This window comes from Ixodes scapularis, unplaced genomic scaffold (genome assembly GCF_016920785.2).
Source record: "Ixodes scapularis isolate PalLabHiFi unplaced genomic scaffold, ASM1692078v2 PGA_scaffold2__306_contigs__length_199485367, whole genome shotgun sequence".
NCBI classification, from domain to species: Eukaryota; Metazoa; Arthropoda; class Arachnida; order Ixodida; family Ixodidae; genus Ixodes; species Ixodes scapularis.
Genome location: NW_024609857.1, coordinates 188,999,684 through 189,025,473, shown reverse-complemented (window position 1 = coordinate 189,025,473; position 25,790 = coordinate 188,999,684). Strand labels below are relative to the sequence as shown.

The following is a 25,790-nucleotide window of genomic DNA, read 5'->3' as shown; positions in this document are numbered from 1 at the left end:
AGATTGCTAAACGGATGAAGAAAACTAGATCGCGTGCCGCCTGAGTCACTCACTCGCCAGCTAGCTTCAATTACATCTAGGGTTGACATATCAATTAATTATGAATTTTACGGCGCTTGTTACCCGCTGTTGTTTTTAGCTAGTCAGTGAACATTGAAGCAAGCAGTATGGTGATAAGTGACATAGTTGCTTCACTCGGACCCCTGAAACAAAAAAAAAAAAAACAAAAAAAAAATTAGTTTTTCTTTTTTTTTTCTGGCAGGTTTTGCACGCGAAAAAGAATCCTGTGTCTAGTGCTCATCCACACTCCATATTTAATTCTCTGGTTGATAGGCGGCGAAATAACTAAAAATGTGATGTTTTACAAAAAAAAAAAACGAAAAAAAAAAGATGAAATAATAATGGTTGTTGCAGCCCAATATACAGCTAGCCCTAAAACAGCCATGAGAGGCTGTTCTATTTATCTAGGTAAAAGAATCCGGATCGCAAAGTTATGTCATATTTATAAGTGTGAAAAGCCGTTCGTAACTTCATTTGAATTCTGAGTTTTAATAACGTTTGGCATAAAATGCCATTTGACAAAGCAAATGTTTGGACGTTCACGTGCCGTCCAACAGTGCTCGTACAAAAAGAGATCAACTGCCGCTCTTTAACTAAAGTACTAGTACTGAAGATGATGGTATTAAATCCCTTTAAAACGCATTTTTTTTGTGATGCCAAGTGGCACGCACAATATTACACAGATAGCCAGAACATGACATCACCGGTCTTAGATAATTATATTGAACAGTTAAGGCAGTACCATGCCATCTAGGGGTGTAATGAAATGAACATACGCGACGCAACAATTTATACTCTGCAATAACTAGAGTGCAACAGCAAAATTCATGATTAACGCGCGAAAAGAAAAGGATTGAAATAAAACTGATAGCATTGCGGCTAAAGTTGAACAAGAAACATAACACATAAAAGACCTCTTCCAAAATTTCTTTTGGCAACAATGAGCCGTTGCCTTGACACCGCTGAAAAGTGCGGCTGGACACTATGATCAGGCAAGGCGTTGCTAATATGGGTTATGCGCCCGCGAAGGCGAGCACCACAGCCGCTGGTCCCGATTCGCTATCGTGGAACAGGATCTTGCTTGACATTCCAAATTGGTACTCTGCGGATAAAGTAATCGGCAACTACGATGCCTACAAGACGTGCGACCAAAGCCGAAGGCGAAGTTCGCGTTTGCGACTGAATGTTGCGTGGAGACACCTTCGCATGAGACGGCGACTTTGTTTCTGCGGCTTCGTACTCACACCGGCGATTGAGTAGGTTGCCACAATATTGTTGGCGACGCCGCCCACATCGGCGATGGAGCCGCTTGTCGCGTCTTGGTTGGCGATGCGGTTTACATTGACAACTGAATTGCTTGTCACGCCATCGTTGCCGACGTTTGCATGATCCCGTCCCTTCTGTCACGCCACTGCCGCCGAAGCTTCGGCGGCAGTGGCAGTCTTCGACACGACGGTCTCTCCTCTTAGGCCTCTCGGCAACGGCAATACTTGTGAGGAACAATATTTCACAATGTTGAGAGGTACGCTAAGTATTCCTTACCGTAAAGTAATTCATTTGCGTGATTATTTTTCGCGGTATTTTTTAAGTCCAGAAATTCGCGAAAACAAGGTCCTCGCCAATAATGAAGTCGTTTACAGTGTACTATGAACAACTTGTTGCACCAAGAAGCGGCGGCTAGCAGCAACGGTCGAGAGGCAGCCAGCCTGACAGTGAACTGCTTCAGTCTTATAGCCTCGATGTTTCGCGTTATGTTTTCCCCACTAATATTTTATAACGATTCCTCGAATGCTTCGAACAATGGGTCACTTAGGAAGGAAAACAATGGGACATTTGGAAGGAGACAGGACCCAAATTTCAGAATAGCTCATATCGCACGCCCGAATAAAGTGTCCTCGCGGAGAGCCATGTGTGTGTGATCGCAGTTATGATATTTCTTTTTGCTGCGCAAGCTGCCACAATAAATCCCCGTGCACGCGCGCATATCCTTACTTAATTCATTTTCACCAAAGGGAGCGCGCACTTAACGGATTATGCTTTATTTTGATGCACTCTTCGTTGACAGCTGTATTTTTGCAGAAAAAAAATTGAAAACCGTTTACAACTTCCTGTAACGCCGAATTAGAGCGCAGCTCTTGAGGAGGAGGAGAGGAAGGTACGAAGAGGAGGCTAAACCCTCCTCTCCTGCTCGCCTCCCAATTAGGGGAAAATGTTTCACTAAATTTAGCGGGGAAATTTTTTCAAGCGGGGAAATTTTTCCGCTAAATTAGCGGGCAAACGTTTTCTGCTAAATTTAGAGGGAAACATTTTTCCGCTAAATTTGGCGGGAAAAATGTTCCGTTAAATTTGTCAAAAAAAAACGTACCGCTAAATTTAGAAAACAAAAATGTTCCGCTAAATTTAACGGGCAATTTTTTTATACATTTAGTGGGGACTCAGTGGTGAAATTTTTCCGCTAGATTTACCGGGGAGTTTTTTCGGTTAAATTCAACGAGAAATCTTTTTCCGATAAGTTTACCGGGGAAACTTTACCCATAATGCACCTCGCGGCTGAGGCGACGCCGACGCTGACGCTGACGCCGCTCAAGTCGGAAGCGGGCGCCTAAGAGCTGCGCTCTAAAAACAGTAATTCTCATAATGTTTGGGTGGTTATCCTTCACGCCTTTCTGCTTGAAAAGTGCCTCGGAGATATAAAACGTACATGGAAAGGCGCTATGAGGTCACTACAGACTACTGGCCTCTCTAACCGTACAGGTAGCGGCGGCGGCCCCGCCGTTGCGGCAAGACTGACCACTCCCAGCTAGTGCGCACAGCTTGGAATCGGCGCCGCCAGATGGCGCGGCATTGCTAAAAGGGTCTATTTCGTCACGTCGAACAGCATAAAGATACGCTCGCGCCCACTACAGACAGAGCTCGAGCAGTTAAGTCTTGTCACGGCTGGTTCGCTTGCAGTTTATGGTAAATCAGAGCAGTGCGGACGGCTGGTGAAGCATGCTTAAGATTAAGAGCTTAGCTGTAAATGCTTTGAAACATAAAGGTTCACTCGCGCGTTAGAGTAACATGTTTAAATACGTACGCTTACTCCCGCGGCTCACTCATCGGTGGATGGCAGTCTAGAAATAGAGTAAACAGAAATTACGTCTAGTTCCCAAGCTAGACGTAACTGCAATTTTCAAAATGCCCCAGAACACGCGCCTTCGAGCCGTTTGGAAGACTGCTGGCGCCACCCCTCGGCTGCCGGATTAACTTCATTCATCGATTTTTCTGAGTACCGCTCAGCACGTGGTTTTTCTATTCATTGAATATAAATTCTTTAAGTGATTTGTAAATTATTATATATGATGTAACCGGAATATACTTATTAGTATTAGTGGCATAGCAGTCTGTACTCGGAGACAACATTTCTTGGCAATGTAGTGGAGGGTATAGTCATGCGTTCCCTCTCCCATTTTGAGTGCTGAATGAAGCTGTGCGCGGGCTCTCCTCCTCTACACTGCATTACCAAGAAAAGTTGTCGCCCAGTATAGGTCCGGGGCATGAGATCGAAGGACGTTGTCGCTAGTTCAGGCAACATCCTGTATTGACGAAGTAGGCGTTTATATATACCATAGTTCAAAAACACTATAACGCCAGGGGTCATTACAGAAATAAAATAAAATAAACGGCAAAACAAATATTTTGCATAAATATCTCTCTTGGAAACAAGTGGATTGTTGATCAGCACTTTCGAATACAGATGTACATTGCATCAGTTCCTTTGTCCCAAATGGAATGCCACAAAAATATATTCTGGCCACAAATTAGCGATACATACAACAACACAACTTGGAAAATATGGGTGATGCATACCGATGTTTAGTCTGCCCCAGAAGAAAATAGAAAATTGCGCACATACAAAAACTGCATCACAGAACATAATCAGTTGGCAACATCATGATATTTCAACGATATACCGGAGTAATTTAAGTGAATGAAAAGTTAAGTAGGACGACTTATAAGCAAAGGGTCTTAAAACCTCCGTAAGCAGTGAAAGCCAGTAAATGCACCTTAATGGGAAGCTGAAACGTTTTTAAATATGAAAAAAAAAAAAAAAACAGTCGGGCCTTCACGAATATCGAATTCGTTTGGTCATTTTTTGCGCCGATTTACCGCAAAAGTGCCTTCAAAGTAGCGTTGAAGCCCCGCCCCTCTTAAACAGAGGGAAAGGGGAGAGAGGAGGAAGCCCGTCAGCTGACGTCAAAAAAGGTTTGGCTGGGGGACCCCGCCGCGGCTGGCCGCGCTTCCCTCGTAGGCTGCTCTGCTGACTTTTCGAGCCGTCGTCGTTCTGCAGCTGCATAGCGCTTGCTTTTATCCGTTGATCGGTCGTGCTATTGACTCAATCACTTGACGTGTTATTGTTCTCTTGTTTGTTTACGGGTTTGCGGAATTCTCGTGGCATTGAACCAACTGACTCGTGCTCTTGCACGATGCCGTACTCATGTGTATCTGTCGGCTTGCACTTACAACGCTCAACGCAGATGCTACTCCCGCTTACCGCCCTTTAACTCCGACATCTAGATTTTAAAGGGCTGGGTTCCCGCTATGCAAACACACGAGTTTGAGCAAGTACACGTTTTTTTTTTGTTCGGAACGTGTTTCGGACGGCGCTTATGAAAACAATGTACGTTTAGGTTTTGGTTTCAAGGAGCCTCCTCTGAACCCGATGCTCTGCCGACCATCTTTGACGGTGAGAAGGCGATTTAAATCATTAAAAGGCACACACAAAGAGGCGACGAAACTAGGTGAAAGTTTGAGATCGACTGTTCTTGAAAAAAATCTATTACGTTATTATAATTGCGCAGTGTACTGGAAAAGCCGCGATCATGTAGTCGAATTGCGGGCTTCCACTGGCTCTTCTGTGTTAACCGCCTTATATTATTGTTATAGTTTTGGTTTCTTATATCATTAAAGTGACCATATTTCCCGGATCGACTCCGCTACCCAAGATTGTTTTCATTTGTTTCTAATCTAGTCCGCTACTCAGTCACATGGAAGGGGGGGACTTGTTCAAATAAGCGGTATGCAATTCATCATGCGACTTTCAAGATGCAACTTCTTTTAGCCTGGACTTTTTTTTACAGTTACTGGTACAATTTGAGGTTAGATATGTTTTAAACGTAGACATAAATTTTGTTAAATTTTTCTTCCATAGGTTTATATTCTCTTCAGGAGCGCTTTTTGGAGATACAAAGCATGTGATATTCGATTATGAATCGAGTCCTTTTTTTTTACAAGTTGCGCATTATTTTCAGTATAACGTTTGTGTCATGCAATCGTTCTTTGTGCCGTAGAAGTGCGATGGAACGATAATAACGCTTGGTGGTGGTGTAACGCAGTCAGCAAATCTTGGGAGAAATATGCGAATGTAGAGGCCCAGGAAGCTTTCACAAATTCGACATAAAATGGAGGGCTGTTGGGGACACATCTCCACTTTTTTCAAAAGCTGAAATGGCGAAATAGTTGGTGGCAAACAAACTAAACGCAACAGAGGGTACCGCTATCACAAGGATGGACCTTCTGCGCAGTTAGTCGCGTAGTATGGAAGGACATCGTGGTGGCAAAACGGCGACCCAGTCTCATCACCCGTCTCGTCTCAGGGGAAGCTCTCCCGTTGGCCGAAGCCGGTTATACTATCCTTTCAGACCGCTTCAGCCTTGGTGAACAATCCAGCCTGCACGCTCACGTGTCCAGCAGCTACCAAGCACGAAGGCCGATGCGTGTCGAATCCTTGTCCCCTGACGACCGTTTTGGGGAGGGTAACGCTAATCAGACCTGACGCTTTCCATCAATGGCACTCCGTTTATTGTCAATGTTTTACGTTACAATAAGTAGCACTCAGTACGTTCGTGAAAGTATGAAGCCGGCCGGCCATGTCGCTTCGGCTCAAGTGGTTCTTCGTGTCTGCCCTTCTACTGCAGGGGGTAGTTTTTCTGCTTTGCCAACGGCTGAAACACGTACTTTGTCAGGTCAAGGGTCCTCTGGACACATACGCCTTTCGGATCCATGGAAAGATTTTGAAAAATCAGAAGCCGAATTTGATTTCCAAGAGCACAAGCCTCGGCGCACGACTACTTTCGCAAGTGACGGAGCAAGCTAAAATCGAGATGATCCTCTTATGACGTAGGGGCGCGTGACGCATGACTAGCCAATGGCGTGCCGCTGCCGCGATCGCTTCTGCTTTCTTCGTTTTTTTTTAGCGTTTAGTGGTTATTTTGGGTCAAGCGGCTGCAAGATGTGGACTCAGCAGGCTAAAACACTCCAGAATCAACCATTAACTCTTTTTTTTTCGAAAAGCTCTTCAGCTTCCTTTTAATAATCTTCAAAAACGAAATATTGGCTGTAGGAAAACGATGAAATGGTGGTGGATGTTTGACGCTGAAATTTGGCAGGGGCCTAGATTTTTACGAATTTTATTTTACAGAACTGGAAGTTATAGAGCTGTTTTCATTTGAGTTATTAACGATTGTCGGTCTTACTAAAGGAACATAATTTTTGGCTAAAAGCAAACAAACAAGCTTGTTGGATTTTACCAGTTGAACGGGTGCATGGCATACATATATCTGGTGAGCTGCCCTTTCGGCTTTTGGTGGAATGGCAACTCACCAGATGTAGGTATGCCAAGTATTGAAACCAGACCTACAAAGGTTTGCCACGACAAGCTCTGTGGCACTGTCTATATAAATCAAATACGGAAGTTGAATATCGTCACGACGTGAAATTAAGGATTATTTTTTTTTTCTAAGAATAATAAAAACCGAATTTCTTGATGCATGGCGAAATCGCTGAAAGTTCTGAGGCACGAAAATCCCCGAAGCCTTAACATGTTAAGCTAAGCTTTGGTTAATAGAACACGCAACGCTGAACGCAGTGTCCGTTGATCTGCCTTTTGTTTACGCGCTAATGCCCCTCTATGCGCAGCCCTGATCAGCCTGCAGGAGCTGGTGCGTCCGTTTCCGCCGAAGAACGTGCAGTACCTGTTCCGGAGGGCGGAGAACTTCACGGCCACTCTGATGGACATCAAGAGCCGGGGCATCTACAGCATGATCATCGACGTGCGGCCAGAGAACCTCACCGCTTTTCTCAGAGCCGTATGTGCAACACCTGCTGTTACAGCCGTCGGACATTCAGCCCCATGCACACGGTGCTTGCTCAGTCGAAAAAGTTGGTTACGCAGGGGGCGTGAGTTGCTACTTATGTGGTTCGGCGACGAGAGTTGAAACGTCTCTTCGGAGATACTAGCGACCACTGAACTCCTCCTAAGCAGGAATAGTATACTTGTAAGCAGAAATGGTGAACAAGGACACAGCTTTGATCGGTGCTGAAGGTGCGTGAGCACCGTTGCGCCCACAGCTTATGAGTGCATAGCCACAGAGACTTGCCCACGAGTATAGCCATATTAATGAATTACCGTAGATTAATAAATTTCAGTCCCCCACACTATGTAAAATCCATTTGCCAAGGCATATTATACGGCGCTGCAAAGCCTATTTTGTGCAAATAGCACTTGATTTTCGGAGTAAGGAATAGAACAAATGTTCCTTTATTTGCTGACCCCATACAATCTGGGTCTGGAAAAGCGAATCTTTCTGAACGGCCTGAAACTCTATCATCAAATGGCTATTTCATATTGTTGGAGATTCTAGGTCGCTAAGCTAGTTGGTGCATTCTAATACAAACGATGTAGTGCGATTATGACAACGAATGAACAAGCATGTAAAACAGAACCCCCAATCGTCCCTTTCTACCTATCCTGTCTTGTTTGATTGTCCTTGTCGTATTTGCGTTAATTATGTGTAACAATTGTTGTATCCTGTTTGAACCTGGTAACTTAGAAAACCTGAATGCACTGCTGGGTCGACGTTCTCGTGTTTTGCGCTTATTAACGAACGACAACGCGAAAATGGCTGTCTCATTGATCGCGCCCACCTGTTGAAGTCAGCATGACGCTTGCGTGGTTTGCGCCTCGGGTTTCGTTTTGAAAATCTCTAATGTTCCCGTCGCCCAAGTTGCTCGGCATTAGTGCCAGACCAGCAAGGTAATAAATTAATATAAGATTACGAAAGAAGTAGTTTGAAGTTATGCAGTAGGTTTGTTTTTATGAGAATGTTGCATATATAATTATGCCATCTGCCCTACTTTAAATGCCTTGTTTGATCTATCGATATATATATTTACAGCAGTATTTATGCTTTTTTAAGCGACTAAATTGTTAATTTATTCTTGAAAGGCGTTAAATTGCACATAGTAATAAATAAACAAAACGCGAACTTTGTTTGACATGCAATGGAGTGTGTGCTTAATATAAATGTGAGTCCCACCATTGTTCTGCGTCGTTCCGTACAGATATCCTTTGATACAATCTAGAAGGTGGAGTTACTGAAAGCAATAGCCCTTAACGAGGCCTCCTGAATAAGTGAGACCCTTGATGAGTGCACTAGTTTCCCGTGCAGTCATTCGTGAACTAACTACGGAAATCCTGCCTTTTCACATTGGATCATTGGCACTTAAGTTAGCGGCAATTAGACAAAAAGCTCTCACGTTAATTGAAAGCGTCCCTTCTATCTCCTTTTGTAACGTTTTGTTTCCGGCCATTCTTTGGGTTGAGGAGACTCTTATTAAGGAAGACGTTCATGAATTAGAATCACGCGTTTCGCACTATTCCTCTTTGTATCGATTAAGGGCCCTCTGCCACGACATTAAGGTGCTTTGAGTTCGCCTCCGACTGGTGTATGCCCCGGGTGTTTTTTGCCTGATTTATATCCTTTTACTAACATAATGTTCTGACATTTGCTTCATTTGAGGGCTAGTGAACACCCTAAAATTGAGACGGATGAACAACCGGAAAAGCCATTTCGCATTTGAACATCTACTTCTGATAGTAGTCGTAGTTTGTTGTTTTGGAGATAAATATTAAAAGATCACGGTCTGTCTCTCTTGAAGGGTGGTCTTCGTCATCCTGCTTTGAACATGGCACACGAATGATATGCTTCACACATTTTGGACGCCTTCGCTTCTACATTGATTACTTTGGTTTCTTGCCTGTTAAGCATAGGATGTAGGGTCACGAGACCGTTTTATGATATACGGTTACATACATTCTTTAAATATTTAACTTGAATATTCTAAAAGTTGTATTGCTTTGGTGAATGGACACATATATTAGTTTAAGATATGTTATCCACGCGTATTTTCACCTTTTACCGTAGAGGTGTACCAATTGATTTTGCATTGTACATCTTGGGTATGTGTGCTCAGTAGAAAGTAGGAAGTGGCTCTTTTATAATAATGCCACGATTGCAAAGGTATGCGTGGTGATCCGTTAAAATTAAAAAAAAAACAATTAGGAGAAAGACGACACAACCACATCTTTCAGATGTGGTTATTCGTCTTTGTTTTACTTCTTGAGTCTTTCTTTACTCTTGACTAGCACCAACACGTTCTTCGTTCATTGATCTGTTAAGAATCTTATTCATAATTTAAAATAAAAGAGCGCATACAAATAGTGAAGAGAGTTTCTAAAAAACAAATGGAGACCCTCGTCTCATTTCGAGTGTAAATATTTAAATAAAAGAGCCGACATTTTGATATTTCTCGAAACAGAAATCGTGACATAACACCTGAAATATTGGCACGTCTGTTTTTACGTGACTTTATAATTTACAGACAAATTATACAAAGAAAGCACATGCTCAAGGAATAGTAAGCATGAATTTGAGATTAAAATTCCCGTTTTTGTTTTGTCTAGTCCCGTCTTCGTTTTGATTTCGTCTGCCCTTTACGTTATCTAACTTTAATACGCTTAACCAACTAGTCCACTTTATTATCTTAATGAACTAACCCCTTTATGGTACCGTGGTCCTCTCATTTCGTTTGCTTCCAGATTCTTCAAATCCAGATGAATGACTACAAGTATCATTATCATTTTGCAACCTACGTGAGTACAATATATTTACATGTTTAATTATTCTCCATGCTCTTAGAGAAGCTTTCACCTCCAGAGTAATGTGGCAAAAATTATCAGATAGATCTGGCTGCACGAAAACTGGTGAATCAATTCTCAAGAAACCTAACTTAAAATAGCTATGAAAACTCAAAATTTCGATACTTTTGGACTTTACACTAATGAGTCCGCCACCCCTGTACGTCGTTTCACCTTACGATAGACCACGGAGGATGATACGAGCCATCGTGGTAATTTCAATGCCGTGTGAGTGTTGCGTGATCTTGAAAGGGGGGCACTGCGTCGGGCGTCACGTGACAAGTTCTCAGCGCGTGATTGGCTGAGATGGCTCCTAACCTCTACTCTAGTCTATCGTAAAGTGAAGCCGAGCATAGTTTTTGAGTTCGCCCCTGCAAGTTTATTCGGTGGCTGATATAATGGTAAACAAAAAGTCAGTCTGGTGGCTGCGTCTAGTCAACAAAACAAAAAAATAGAGGAACATACGTCTGAATTATTTATCACAGGTACTTTCAGAATTGCCTGAGTTCCGTGTGTTCCGAAAAGTTTACTTTTGATTGTCGGGGCGCATTAATCAGATACCGCAACATTGTTTTGCAGTTGTGCATGTGATTATTAAATCCTATTTATGATTTGTTAAGACGTCTTCAGTTTACTTATATATTTCTAGTTTTTGCACCAGTTTTTAATGTCACATGGCAATGCTTTTCTGCTTTTACAAAATTGGCATTTTTCGTGTATTTTGGAATTTTAAGTTCTGAACTTGTCTATGAAACATGTCATATGGGGTGTTTCTTGAAAAAACTCCCCCCTTCCCTTTCCAAGGAAAAAAAAAGAAAGGAATTGCGTTAGAGTTTTTTTTTTTTTTTACCCTGCAGCTTTGTTTGGAACCTTAGGAAGCCCTAGATAAAAGGAGATGTCGATTAAATAGCTAGCTAAAAATGCAGAAGTTTCAATTAACATTTTAAGATTTTATTTCTCGGGGCAAAAAGTATTTTGAGCAATGACGCGCGATTTCAAGTTGTCTAATCGTCGTGTAATATTTTGATTTAAAAAATCGCAGTCGCCACTACGAGGCAATAAATATCATTCCACATATCACCGTTGTTATGTGTGCCCAACGAATCGGTACTTCGGTGCAGGACATCGAAGCCTACAACCTGGAAGATTTCCAGTACAACTTCGTGAACATCACGGCGTACAGGATGGTGGATTCTGACAACCAGACTGTGCGCCACATCATGAAGGACATGGAGAAATTCCAGCCATTCGGACAGAACATCCTCAACCGAACCAACGTCATAATCGTAAGTCTCCCTTTAAAATCGCATTAGTGGCAGTGAATATTATCACAAGGTAGAACTGAGGCATGGCACCTGTGTATATGAACCCTCTTTTATGACGTCATGTTGCTTCATTTTTACTACCGTGATTCATAGCAACTGGGTGAAATTTTTTTCATCTTTTTTTTTCGAATTATTTTCGACCCAGGAACCTGTTCCCCGTTATTACGTTTCTTTTGTTCATTGAAGCTCCTCAGCAAGCCCCGTCGTCCCGCTGACGTTTGTAATCTTACATGATGAAATAAGCTTTAAAAACACTGCTTGTTATGGTCCATATCATGCGTTCCCTCACGTAACTCACGTGATGTTACGATGTGAAGTGATGGTGTCATGTGACGTGATATCACGTGACCTGATTTCACGCATGTGGTCACGTGTTACTAGGCCCTCGTCTCACATGATGTCACGTCATGGGGCACGGTATCACGTAAAGTAACGTTAAAGGGACACTGACAGGGTATTTATGCTCGCTGAGGTTTTTAGTTGTACGTGACATATGAGAGCTCAACTACCCAGAACAAAATTTGCGGCTCGAAATTCGGTTTCTTTCCGCCCGAAAACCGCCGATCAAGAACTGGCCGGTTCGAGTCTCGCTCACTCTCTTTTTCGCGGTCACGGGCCGTTTTCTAAGGTATCGATGCGACCACCAAATTTAATCAAAGTCGTGGGTCACTGAAGGCACACACTCAATATTAAAAATAGAAAAAAAATATGAAACCCATTTTTTGTGGCTTCTAAAAAGCTTTAAATACGATGATTGAAAAAAAAAGTTCCACAGACAACCGGAAGCATTCTGTGCGTTTGTCGTTTCGCGTATCGTGGGACTCGCGGGGACGGCGATGGCAGCGGACGACGGGCGTGGGACCTCTATTTCAGAACTGTCGTTCGCGGTACCGGCTAATTCTGTCTACCGTTAAAAGAGAAATTTGGGACTGATCAAAAGAATTGGTATTCATCCCGTACGACACGTCCGGCCACCAAGCCGATTTGCACGAAGACGTCGCCGAGCCGTCGCTCCCTTCTCGTGGCTGAAGACATCGCTCGCGCAAACGTCAAGCACGATGTGCCTACTTCGAGTTGAATATGCACGCGTACGATTTCTTTACTAGGTGCGAATGTCCCCAAAGCGTGGTGCTTCCCGACTTCGACCCGGGAGCGTTTTCGCAAGAGAAAACTCGACAGCAAACTTTCCAACTTACAGTTTACCGGCTCAATTATTACTAAGGAAAGAGATCCACCAGAAAAGCGATGCCCCAGTAGCTCAGTCGGAAAGACGTCCGGTTCACCCGCAGTGGGACCGGGTTTGATCCCCCGTAAAACTTTATTATTTTTTTCAAATATTTTCCGATGTTTACATGTATATATATTTTTTACAATCATCACTGAAGAAACAAACAAAAAAATAACAAACTAATGTTGTGGACGATACTTCGCTGAATTAAATGGTATGGGATTTCCGTTTTGACACCTGCGAGCTCAATGTAATCACTTTCCACAAAATGCAAGGAGCATATAAATCAGGTAACGTCCGCTTTCCGAGGTGCCCGTATATGTTCTACAGGAATTGCAGCGAGCCGTTGGTCCCGATCCCGTTGATCTTTCGGAAACTCTGTCGCACAATGCCACTTTTTTTCGGGTGCAGGAAATGTGAGCCAGCTGTTCACGCAACATCTTGGGTGTATTCTTTTCGGAGCCGATCATGGAAATTCACCACGGGCACTCACTACTCATCTCCAACTCCTCAATGTACAAAACAACTCATCTTGGAGTACAGAACAACGAGCGGAACAAACATAACTGCAAAAAAATCGCACGGCGAGCAGTTTCCGCACGCCGCATCGCACGCCGCGTGTCCTGTCGTCTGCTACCGGAGAGGAGAAAAAAAAAACACACGGTCGGGTGTAGCCACGTGACTTCCGCCACTCACTCTCTTCTCGCCACTTCTCCGACCTCCGTCCTGTTTCGGTTTCGGTTTCGAGGAGTTGCGTCTTTTGGCTTTATTAAAAAAATACGCTACTCAGTTGCAAAATATTAATTGGGTAGTCCTCCGACACCATAATAAAGCGCCTGGCAAAAAATAAAAAAAATTTTTTGGGGGGTGTCAGTGTCCCTTTAAACCACGACTTGGCACCCAACGTTGCAAGATCCAGTAACTTTGTTGTCACCGTGACGTCACTTCACACGACGACCTCGTACCGTAAGTCACGTGACGTTAGGTCCTGTGACGTGCCACGCACACCACGGAAAAACACCAAATCTGAAGTTGCTTATGTGAAGATTTTCCTCCATTAATACTGTGGAAAAGCCAATAAAATAATGCTTGCATTGAATTACCCGCAACCAAAAGGGCCGGAGTTGAGTTTTTTATTTAAAATGAAATATAACTCTCCACCGCAGACGGAACCCGCGCTCATGTTCGACGCTGTGTACGCCTTTGCCCACGGCCTCAACGACCTTCAACGAAGCACGACCTTGAGACCCGCCAACGTCTCCTGCGAGGACGAGGTTTCGTGGACCGAGGGCACGAGCTTGTTCAACCTCATCAGCATGGTGAGAAAATAAACAGTAGCTTCGCAAAGAGACGAGGTAAAACGGTGTAGTATATGGAGAGCTTTAAAACGTTCTACGCTTCTGCAGTCTAAACGCTAATGCCGATGTACATTGACATTATATATACATATACAAGCGGTACGAATGCACAACCTGACTGTCGGAACAACTCTGTCGCGTACGCGTCAGGCTTTGGTGTTAATATTTTAACGACCTTGTTTTTTTTAGGTTTACTAGGTAGATCCAACTACTTAAATTCACTTTTGATAAAAAAATTTAGCCTGCCACAAGCTGTCCCTTTTCAGGCGACATTTAAATGGACATATCACGCCACACATCTACACAATATTTTTAAACAATTTCTTCTTACTTGTGGCACTCTAGAGCCAACAAAGGAATATTATATTCACGTTTACTTCGAATCAAATGACAGACACAAACCTTATCCCATATTCCTCTCCAGTGTGACTCGTTTTCATAGGACGAACCTTCCCCTTCGCCTTGCTTAGGGTGCACTTCAGTTATTGATTTCGTCGTGTTGCATATCATGTGAATAGTTTCGGACTAGTTTTCAACAGCCTGGTAGGACAAAAAAAAAGAGGAACATTTGAAGACGACGTTTTAGTGCTACACAGGGCGAAAGGCGAATGAGTAAAAAAAGGGCGAAAATGGAACTTGATTGTCGCATCTCTGAGGTGCAAAAAAATGCGAACAAAAGTGTTCCACACCAAGAACAAACAATATGAACTTTTCCAAGCACAACACCTTCTCATGCTATATTGTCACCCCATTTGATTGCAAGTATGCTATAATCACTGACACATTAAAGATTAAAAAAACGGAGGTTATGGTGTATTATTTTTGGGCTCCTTATTGTTTCCGTAAATTGTTATTCGGCGTTCTTCTCCGCCAATACCACCATAATATTATACTTACCGCGGAGAAATAATAGCCACACCCTACAGTTCTCAAGCTAGACGTTACTATTAAAGAAACACCGATTTATTTAAAATACCAAAAATGAAATCTAAACGAATTTGTTCTATTATCATTTTACACCGAGGGTCATACCGAAGACGGTATATATATATATATACATATAAAAAAGCTTCTGATTGTTTTTGCAGGTAGATTTCTACGGTCTCACAGGAAATATACGGTTCAACGAGGGAAACCGCACAAGCCTGAAACTAGATTTGCTCAAGCTCCGGCAAAACTTTTTAGAAAAAGTAAGTACAAGTCTTTATTAATGTAAGACCTCCCTCCTTAAAAATAACCTTTTGTTTTTATTTTTTATATACATCTGCATAATGCTTAGTCTTTTGAAGTTTGTAGACTCTTATGGAGAACAAAAAACGACGCAAGACAAATTTTGAGTGGAGGCATAGCAATTTATATTTTAGGTTCCAGAGTCTGAGCCTCTCAATTAAAGATAATTCTTATAGTCTGAATATAACTTCGGACGAGGCAAGGAAACGTGTTAGAAATTTAGTTTTTAATAACGGTTCCACCATTAAAATATTTTCGAAAGTAATTTCTTGCGAGCTCAGGAGTCCACTAGTCCTTCTTCGCTCTAGCGATAATTGACATCAGCCGAGAGAACTGCAGGCTGAGAACACCGTGGTATACTGCTAATTGTCAGCCATGCAAATTTCTTTTTCAAGTTCGGTGTGCTGCAAACGAAATGTAAAATATGGTAATGAATAACCCTACGAAACTGGTCTTTCTTATTAGTGTTGCGGACGAGTCGCTTAAAATGTCGAGTGTAGGATGTTTAGTAACAACATGTACATACAGTGCGAGTTTTAAACGGAAAATTTAAACAGTCCCCCGTTTAGAACCACAACACAGAAGAGAAACAATGCAAGTTGAATGCAACTGCATGTTACCCATCAAGACATTTAATATCCAGCTGCACTTTTGTTACTGATGCAGAGAAGACATCACATCGATCTAACAAGCATTGGAGATGATGTTGGTTTACATATAAAGTAAATGACACTTGGGACTTGTTAATATATATTTCGCGAGAAAGGGCTTCACTAGAAGAGAAAGTGTATTTACTCTCTTAAGTTTTAATTAAAGTTATTGTATTTTGTAATATTGAGCTGTTTTTCTTTTATAAGCAAGTGAGAATATTACTAGAGGTCATCCCCGGCTTTCTAGAATATGATATTTTGATTTAAGAATATAAAGTAAAATATTAATTAGAATTTAGATTGGATCGAATTTTAGCTGCTTCCGACGCGGGGATGGCGAGCGAATCTGATTTGACAGAAAAACGGTCGCAGCAGATCACCCCTCAAATTTTACTAGGTGCAGTTTAAGTTTCCGACATTGTTTCCCATTAATACTTCAAAAGGGGAAACTTAAATGTCGGGGCACTTTTTGTCATATTTTACTAAGGATTCTACGTCAGGTGACAGGTGGTGATCAAAACACCGAAAGCACCCATTAATTAGTTTTTTTTTTAATTTTTATATTATTTAAGCTCACAAACCATGAAATATACAAGTTGTACATTTGACAGCTTTGAAATTACTTGCCCGTAGAGCTTCGGAATTTGTTACACTTCAGCTCTTTCTGGTTTTTATCAAGCCGATGATCGTATGTTTAATTTACCCCTTATTAGAGTTTTTTTAAAGTTTAATACTTTCGCGCGGGCGGCTTAGAAGATTGTCAGCTCATGTCAGACACACTGTTTGACGTCTAAGAAATTCAAGTTTCATTACTTGGGAAATGCTTGGTTTTGCGGGCGATGTCTTCTTAAATTTTAAAAATAATACAAAAGAGTGCAAAAATACGTTATTATCCTTATTGCAGCTTAAGTAAAAAAAAAAGCGAACAGAAATAACAGCATTATATGTGGTGAGTGTAATATAAAATTCACAGGTTGAATCATAAAACATTCAACGTGTAATATTGAGGTATATATATATATAAATAACCTAAAGCATTGAAGAACTCGGGGCCTACGACACTTGATGGATGACGTCCAAAAAATAAATAACATAAAAAAATACTAATTCCAAATAACAAAAGTATAAATACCGAAGCAAAAAAAAAAAAAGAGTTAATTGCACTTTAATCTCTACCTACAAACAGAATGATCAGGAGGTATCTCCAATCGACGCAAAAACACCTGAGTTTTGCTTTTACTACCTTAATTCAGATGACGTCACAATAGCGGTATGATTGTAACTACTACTACTGCTACCACTACTACTAATGCTGATATTAGTACTTTCACCAGGACTACTACAACTGATGATAATAAAAATTAATTTTCATTTTCTTAATATTTAAAATGGAATATCTTCCTTGAAGTGGGCATGAATATATTGGTTGTGCATTTTGAGGTGGTTTTACAGAAAAGTACATCTTTAAAACAAAATGTCTTATTTTCTAGGTAGGAGAATGGTCCACTAACGATGGCCTAAATATAACCAACCACAATGCCTTTCATGATTTTGGTACCTCTAATATTACGCTTCGAGTGACCACAATTGAGGTAAGTACAACTTTGTCATGGTACATCCTGCACTCGGCGATATCGAACAATAAATATTCAAAAACAAGGATTTTACATGGGAAATCGAGATCTACATTTTGGTTTTTGAAGTACCAACTTCCCGACGTTGATTTTTGTATCAGCTCTGCACAAAAAGCAGAGTTGTATTTAATTTTGTGGCACAAGCGGACAAATAAATATACATAAAATATGCTATCGACAATATTTATTTGAGTTACTTATGTATACGATTGCGTACATTGCACGCGTTGATTAAAACGCGCATACCACCAATATATTACACCATTTGGCCTTGTGCGCTGAAACTCCTGAAACAAAAATCAGCCATAACAACCTTAGGTTGTTATGTGGTCAGTTTCTTTGTTAGTATTTCAGACTGGATGCGAAGCTATATCTACAGCTGTAGGCGAATCCAGCTGCAGTCAAATTTCTGTAGGCGAATGTACTAATAGAGGAAATAAAAAAAAATGCGAAGTAAAGATGGATAATTTTGTTCAGCTCACTAAAACTATGTCTGTAATTGTGCCTCAAGTTTTCTAGAAGCGTACAATAAAAAACCTAGTCTCAAGTGTACAAACATCTATTGCCTGTAACTGGCACGTAGCCAGGATTTTGTTTCGGGGGGAGGGGGGAGGGTGGGAGGGGGCGCCCATGACAAAATGCTGTATGAGGGGGATGGGGGAGAGGAGGCCCCAGCAAAATTGAAGATTTCGGGGGGAGGGGGGGGGGTGGGGGCCGAGCCCCATGGGCCGCCCCCATGGCTACGTGCCTGGCCTGTAACATGGGCGAAATTCAGCTATTATGCTAAGCTTCCCATGCCGCGTTAAATTGTTCACGTGTCTCTTCTACAATATCAGGTATGTGCTCTATGCAGCAACACCGGTGTGCGAAGTGTTTTGTAAATCCTAACAGCTTATGGTCGCAAGTGATACCTACATCCAAATCCGAGATGTAGGTGTTTTTTTGGAACCGGAGACAACATCATCGTTATCGTAAAACGTAGCGTTAAGTACTTGTCGTTTGCTGGCGCGTTGTGTGAAGAGATGCCAGGTTGGGGTGTACGAATACTCCTTCGAACTGAACGAAGCTGGGTGATTCTAAACTTGAACACTGCAAAGGGAGTCAATTATCGTGTATCTGCCTTGCTCTGTGTCGGCGATGAATGACAGAGCGCCCCTTAATTCCAACTACTACTTGCTTACCCGTAACGCCCAGTTTCTTGTGTTTTCCGCAGTCACGGCCGTACGTGATGATGAAGGACAACAAAAACCTGACGGGAAACGACCGCTTCGACGGATTCTGCATCGACCTCCTGCGCACTATCGCCGATCTGCTGGGCTTCAACTACGAGCTCTACCTGGTGCCGGACAAGAAGTTCGGCGTGGAAAATACCAGCACGGGCGAATGGAACGGCATGGTGCGGGAGATCATCGACAAGAACGCCGATCTGGCCGTGGCGCCCATGACCATCAACTACGCCCGCGAGTCCGTCATCGACTTCACCAAACCCTTCATGAACCTCGGCATAGGCATCCTCTTCATGCTACCTTCGGGCATGCCTGTCAAGCTCTTCTCCTTCATGAGTCCCCTGGACGTGGACATATGGCTCTACGTGCTAGCCGCCTACATCCTAGTCTCCTTCACAATGTTTATCGTGGCCAGGTGAGTGGCCAGCTCATGCTTCGCATACTCAAGACATCTTGTACCCAAGTACAACCAGAAACACTACATAGCGACCTTTATATTCCCCGATTCCCCATAATGCATTTCATGCCTTATAAGGAATTAGTGAGGGAATTAGTTATTCACGTAATGTGTTTTCCCGAAAAAACAGTTGGGGCGCAGGCGAGCTGTTGTAAGTTTACCATTTTTTACCGCCTGAGACTGGGTGGAAGTAACACGACCACGTTTCAAAAGACGTCGTCGTGTTACTTCCACCCAGTCTCAGGTGGTAAAAAATGGGTGTTTTCCTGCTAAATTTAGCGAGGAAACTGAATGGTTCCGTAAGTCACGTGACGTCAGGTCACGTGACGTCATTTCTCCCTCTAAATTGAGCGGGGAAACTGGATTGCTGTCTCCGTGTCAAGACCTGAATTTTCCCGCTAAATTTTACAGTTAACTGAAGTGCTGTATAGGTCACGTAATGTAGATTTCTAGCTAAATTTATCGGGGAAACTGAATTGATGTTTTGGCCACAACACGTGAACTTTCCAGCTGAATTTAGCGGGGAAACTGGGTTGACGTATAGATCACGTGCCGTCAATATCCCCAAAGTGTATCGGTCAAGTGACATCTTGTGATGTAACGTCACGACACTTTCCCGTTAAATTTATCTGGGAAACTGAATTGGTTTGTAAGTCGTGTGACAGATGTTCACGTGTCATCAATTGTCCCTCTGAATTCGGCTGTGAAACTGGATTTGCGTATAAGTCTCGTTATATCAATTGCCCCCCTAAATTTAGCCGGAAATGCGCGGATGGACTGACGGACAGACACATTTTTTGGGATTTGCGGAAGCGTTAAAAAGCGTTTTATGCTTTGAAAGTAAAAGTTAACAATTTGCGTGCAATTTATTTCCACTATAGGACTTGGATGTGTGAGTCCGCACGCAGACATTTTGAGCATTAGCCGAAGCTAAACGTTTTCAGTGCACTGCCGTCCCGATACTTTTATGTTCGACCCCGTTTTAGCATGTTTGAAGTGTAGACGCTATTACTATTATGCCTTCTTGTGAAGCTTAGATTAACCGGCGCACCCTTCTTCCTCGAGATTAGGGTGTTCCACCGCCAAACTGGACACATAAAGAAAAATGATGAAATACATAGCGCGAAAGAAAAATAGCTAATAAAGACCGGCGACGCCTGACGACCGCATTTCGTTCTATTTGTACCACTTCAGACAAACTTTTTTAGGGAGTCTCATACTCTGCACCTGACGTTGGCTTAAAGGCTCATATTGCTCATTGCTATCAAACTGAACGCTAAACGGCGATTTACACCACGATGCTCAACTTCACAACTACTACAAACCTGCGAGGTCGCTTTTTTGTTGTCCTTAACATTTTGTGCGACCTCGGTGATTTACTTGTAGCGCTGTTGAAGTTCATTTAAAGGTAAATTATACTATATACCTTACTGGCTCGAGTAATAGCCGCACTAAATATGAACAAAACCTTTTGATCGGCTTTTCCCAGAGCACAAAGATAGCGTATCACCGCGATTGGCAGAACAATGGCAGAGATTTCCGGGGCAAAGATAACGCATTCAGGCGAAAATGCTGTCTGCTTAGATCAAATATTTACGAATAATCGTATTCTCGACCTCGTTATACGCTGTATTTTTTATGCAGAACGTCATGATTGGCTTTCTGTGTTTTCCGCAGGCAAGTAGACGTAAGGGCCTTGTTCATACTGTAGGTCTGAGATCTGCGCAAAAATGAACGGAGCTTATATTTTCAATGGCATTCCAATTCTGTACTAATTTCAGGGTTATGGGGATATGATGCGTATAAATTATGAAACGGGAAGCTACAATTTTGGAAAAGTATCGAAGTAGCACGGTCTTTTGGGGTAATAATCTGTGTTTTGTTTGGAAGTTTGCGGCCCTGAAACTTCTGAAAGCCAAGTTATTACGAAACTTTATATTGTTTGGCCAGAATATGGGTACCTCGGTACTTAGTTACAAAGAAAATGCCTGAGTTAGGCTTAATTTCCTGCTTTCTCGGTTTTCATTTGACTTCTTTGGGCCTCAGTTCACTGGCAAATGCCAGAATTAGGCTTCACTGCTCGTTGTTCCGTTGTCACCTGGAACCTTTGGCTAATATATAAACGTTTGGTAAATATATCGGCGAGCTACAAACTAACCCTCCTTTTTTGTTTAGTTAGGATTAAGAAAAAATCACTGTGGTCCTATGCAACACTCTGAACGATCAGTTTACGAGAGCCAGGTTAGGCTCGAAGAATGACCAAACTTTGGTCAAGCTTGGTGTTTCTTGTTAAGATATAAGTTTGGGAGAGTTCGTGATTTATCATAGGAGCGACAGCGCAAAAACGTCTAGGACAAAAAAAAGTAGGAGACACACCGAACAGCAAACAAGGGTGCTGCGGTACAACTTAAACATATTTTTTTAACTTTTCTGCCAAAAGCAACTACAAGGTAAAACGAAAAATCCGTGAATGTTGCGTACAAACTCCAGACTTCTTAAGAAAAATCGCGCGAACTCCGGCCGGCCGGTAGATCAGCGCCTTATAGCGGCGTGAGAGAGCAGATCGGCGAAACTGCGCGCCTGTGGCAGAAAGCACCCGCCTAGCCTCGCTAACTTGCTGTCTCACGCCGCGATATAGCACTGATCGATCGACCAGTCAGCATTCGCGCGATATTGTTAAAAATTTGGAGGCAGTGCCTCACATCGACCATTTTGCCAAATAGTCGTATCGTTTGCCAGATAGAGAAACAGAAGGGACTTTATGCTATCGCTTCTGGTAAAGAGTAAGAAAAGAGACGCACAAGTTGTAATTCAGTTCTCTTGTTGGTTCTTGATTGTGTCTCGTTTATGTTCTTGTCTTTTTTGCGTTGTAACAGAAATTAAAGATTACTCTGGCGTGCTTCCTGGGCAATCTCTGTTGGTAATTTTACTTGTTAAAAAAAAACGCGGAATGCGAGAGTGCGGCGTTAAGGGGCCGTCTCTGCACCCCAGGTTCAGCCCATACGAGTGGCGCAACCCGCACCCTTGCGTTCGCGAGACCGGAGTCATGGAGAACCAGTTCAGTCTCGGGAACAGCTTCTGGTTCACGATCGTGACGCTGATGCACCAAGGCTGCGATCTCAACCCGAAGGCCATGTCCACGCGCATCGTAGGCACCATCTGGTGGTTCTTCACGCTCATCCTCATCTCTTCATACACGGCCAACTTGGCGGCCTTTCTCACCGTCGAGCGCATGATCACGCCGATTGAAAGCGTCGAGGACCTCGCCGAGCAGAGCAAGATCGCCTACGGCACCCTGGACTCGGGCTCCACCATGACCTTCTTCAGGGTAGGGGCTCTGCCGGTTTTCTTCGTCTTCTATACTTACCGCATTTTGCATGGACACACGTGATCTTGTTCATGCATACGCACAGACTGAAATATTGTAGAAAAATAAATAGCGCAAGCCTCATCTTTCCTTACTTTCCTAAGTAGTTTTAAAATCTTTGTTTAATCTCAATATCGCTTTTGTGTTTTGACTTTGAACATGAAAAAGGTATAGCGCGATGTTTCCGGAAAAATGTTGGTTAAAACTTCTTCCTTGTCTTACGGTCTTTTGTTTTGTTCTCGCGTACCACCAGGTTGGTTTTTCGCGCACACTGCCGAATATTGTTTCAAGGCGCGGACCAATTTTAACTGAATGCTCTTTCAAATGCACGGAAAAACAGTATGCAGTTAAAACATTGTACATTCTGGAAATTCCACTGCTATGTCAAGTTCTCTTGTGATCCGATAATTTCCTAAATTAGAAAGAGTGACGCTCCTTAGCGAGAGGCTGAGACCTCCATGCCCATAAAGCATTAAATGGTGTTCACTTGAACAAAGTCAGTCTTGTACATCTAAGATCGCGCACATCCCCATCCAATGTCTAATTCTTGACGATTGTACATTCCCCGCCATTTAGGCACTCTCTTCGCATTTTATTTAGAATTCACGAAGGTCTTTCAATTTTACTCGTATATTTCCGCTCTATTTATAGCACTCATCAACATCTGTAGGTAAACACTGGTTAGAAAAAACTCTACTTATTAGCATTCGTATTGACTTCGGTCCTCGCAATTATTATTTCACGGTGAAACACGATGAGAACGGTCCTAGTAACGTAAGAATTGGACAAGTTGATTGTTATTGTATAAAACTGAACTGGGTTTTATATGTCCCTTTCAATCAATTGTAGGAAAATAAAGGGGCCGATTCATTTAGAATTTGATGTATACACTTGTTTTATCGATTAGCACGGCTGAACAGGTATGCGCCGCCTTCTCGTTTGTCTTCCGAACGTATCCTCAACTTCTTAAACTTCCACGAAAGTAGTGACAATCTTAGGTTCATATTTGTGCGGACGAAGAAACCGGTCAGTTACGCCTTACAGGCATTCTAAGGACCCCTATTGAAAATAACACTTCAGCCATGATATATCATGGGACCTTCTCAGCGCTTCAAACCCTTCAACTCTTCGAAACCGTCCACGCCTTGAAACCCCTTCAGACCCTTCAACCTTTCGGACCCTCAGTTTTTCAAGCCTTTAGAAGCCCAAATGACTGAACCAGAAATTAAAAAATGCAGCTTGAAGCATTAGTGGAAATTGATCTGAGACATTGAGTTTCGCATGCATGTGGTAACTCAAAAAACGATGCGAAACAACATTATTCAAACCTGGCTTCAAGCAGTTATACACAAAAGCGACAAAGCGATAAGACCAAATAGGGACAACCTACTTCTTTGTCGCAAAAAATATATTTTCACAATGCCACTAGATAAATTCCCTATACGCACAGTAGTTGAAGTAATAAAACCGAGCAGGTGCACCCCACGGACACACACCCACACTCAGTAGCACGCTTAACAAAAATCACGAGCGAGCAACCAACATTTGCCACCGTTAAGAAACCCTGAGCACAGTCATTGTGTCGTCTCTGGTGCCGTTGCGACGGCGTCTCAGGCGACATGTTCGCTCCCTGGATGCTCTTGAAACCGGACGGACTAAGAGGTCCAAGAAAGAGGGCACTGAGAGACCTTCTTCTTGACTCGCACACCCAGCTGCGCTAAATAATATGTCCCACGCTTGGGACGAGATCCCACCCTGAGCGTCCGTCCGTGCTTTCACATTCAGTTTGCCCCATTAACGAAAAAAAAAAAAATCACGGCAATCAGTTTTTGCCGAAGACTATATTTCGACTGAATAAAATCGGTTATCTTCAAACAAACAGCGAAAATTCCCCCTCTCAGTTTCCTCACGCACCCTCTCTATCTCTCTCTGTTGTGAGCGAGGATTCGGCGAAGGAAGGAAACTTTTGAGGTGGGGAAATATAAAAGACTGAAAAATACCTAGTCCTCTGCCCGCTCCCGCGCGAGCACTCCGGGCTTAAAGCCAATTAAATATAAATGAATGGGACTAATCAGTCAAAATAACCTTTTGATATAAAAGCCAATTTTGGTTTAAAAAAATATCTAGCCGCCAGCAACCAAGGAAACGGGCCCGGATCAGTGGCATTTATTTTGCATGGCGAAGGAAAACAGTGCGAGGGGAAAAAGGCGGAAAATACGAAAACCGAAGTGGAGAACAGCGCGACCTGCTTTCCACAACAACTTTTCTCGTGCGCGCCACCCCCCCCCCCGCTGGGGCCGCGTTAACCAAGGCCACGACAGGATTAAGACGGGGGAACTTCTCAATTTCCAACACTCGCTGTGGCCACCTAAAAAAAAAGGGCCAAGCGGCTTCCTTGACGCATATATCCTGAAGGGTCACATGATCTTTCCCACAGGCCCGTTAAAACAGTTTTGATGGGTGCTGTGGTTTCATAGAAAGGATCGGGACAGACCCCACAGGCCTCTAAAAAGCTATGAATGGTCTCTTACACAGCAAAAATTCTTAAAAGGTACTTCAGGCCACTTAGAAAACTTTAACGAACATTTAAAAGCCCTGAAACATTTTTGAACGGTACTTCAAAAATTCTGAGGACACCTGAGCACTTCTTATGAGAAAGAGAGAGGAAGAAAACATTTATCAAAACCGCCCATGTCCGGGCAGTGGTTATTAGAGGATGAGGACGGGTCAGGTCAGAGCTTGTGGGAGTGCTGTTGAACTCAAGGGGTCTCGCACATGGGAGATGTGCTGCGCTAGGCGAGGCCAGAGGGCAGGGCAGAGGTCCGAGGCGGGTGTGGCCCAGCTCTCCCAGGCAAAGGGCATATGGGGAGGGAGGAGATGTGGAAGGAGAAAGTGGGGAGATTGTTGGGCGCAAGAACAAGATCATTAGGTGTGTCTGACGTCGGGATAGGCGCCACAGACCTGACAATGGTGGGTTCCGGGGTGGTTCATACTGGGGTGGGTTATGAGGTCGCACGCCAGGGAGGTTGTCCGCGCCTGGCGAGCGCATGTATCCTCGCGCCGTGTGAGGTTAGGGGTGGGAGGGGAAGAGTGCGGCGGGAAAGGCGGAGGTCTTTCATGCGCTGTCGTTGAGCCTCGCGATGAGCGGCACATTCATCTTTCGGGTTGTATTCCGGGGGATAGGATTCAGTGTTACTCGGAGTCCCTTTTCCGCGAGTAAGGGCGTGGGCCCTTTCG

General features: G+C 43.0%; 1 protein-coding gene across 1 annotated transcript in view; it reads left to right on the top strand.

Annotated features, from left to right (window-relative positions):
- The window catches only part of LOC8042344 (glutamate receptor ionotropic, kainate 2), a 153,392-nt gene that overhangs the window by 114,524 nt on the left and 13,078 nt on the right, over positions 1–25,790 (top strand). Inside the window, exons 3-10 of the mRNA XM_029986048.4 lie at positions 7,018–7,187; positions 9,980–10,033; positions 11,200–11,364; positions 13,798–13,950; positions 15,078–15,179; positions 17,360–17,461; positions 18,717–19,144; positions 22,178–22,514. Coding sequence (XP_029841908.2) covers positions 7,018–7,187; positions 9,980–10,033; positions 11,200–11,364; positions 13,798–13,950; positions 15,078–15,179; positions 17,360–17,461; positions 18,717–19,144; positions 22,178–22,514 — 1,511 coding nt within the window. The remainder of the gene's footprint in view (positions 1–7,017; positions 7,188–9,979; positions 10,034–11,199; positions 11,365–13,797; positions 13,951–15,077; positions 15,180–17,359; positions 17,462–18,716; positions 19,145–22,177; positions 22,515–25,790) is intronic.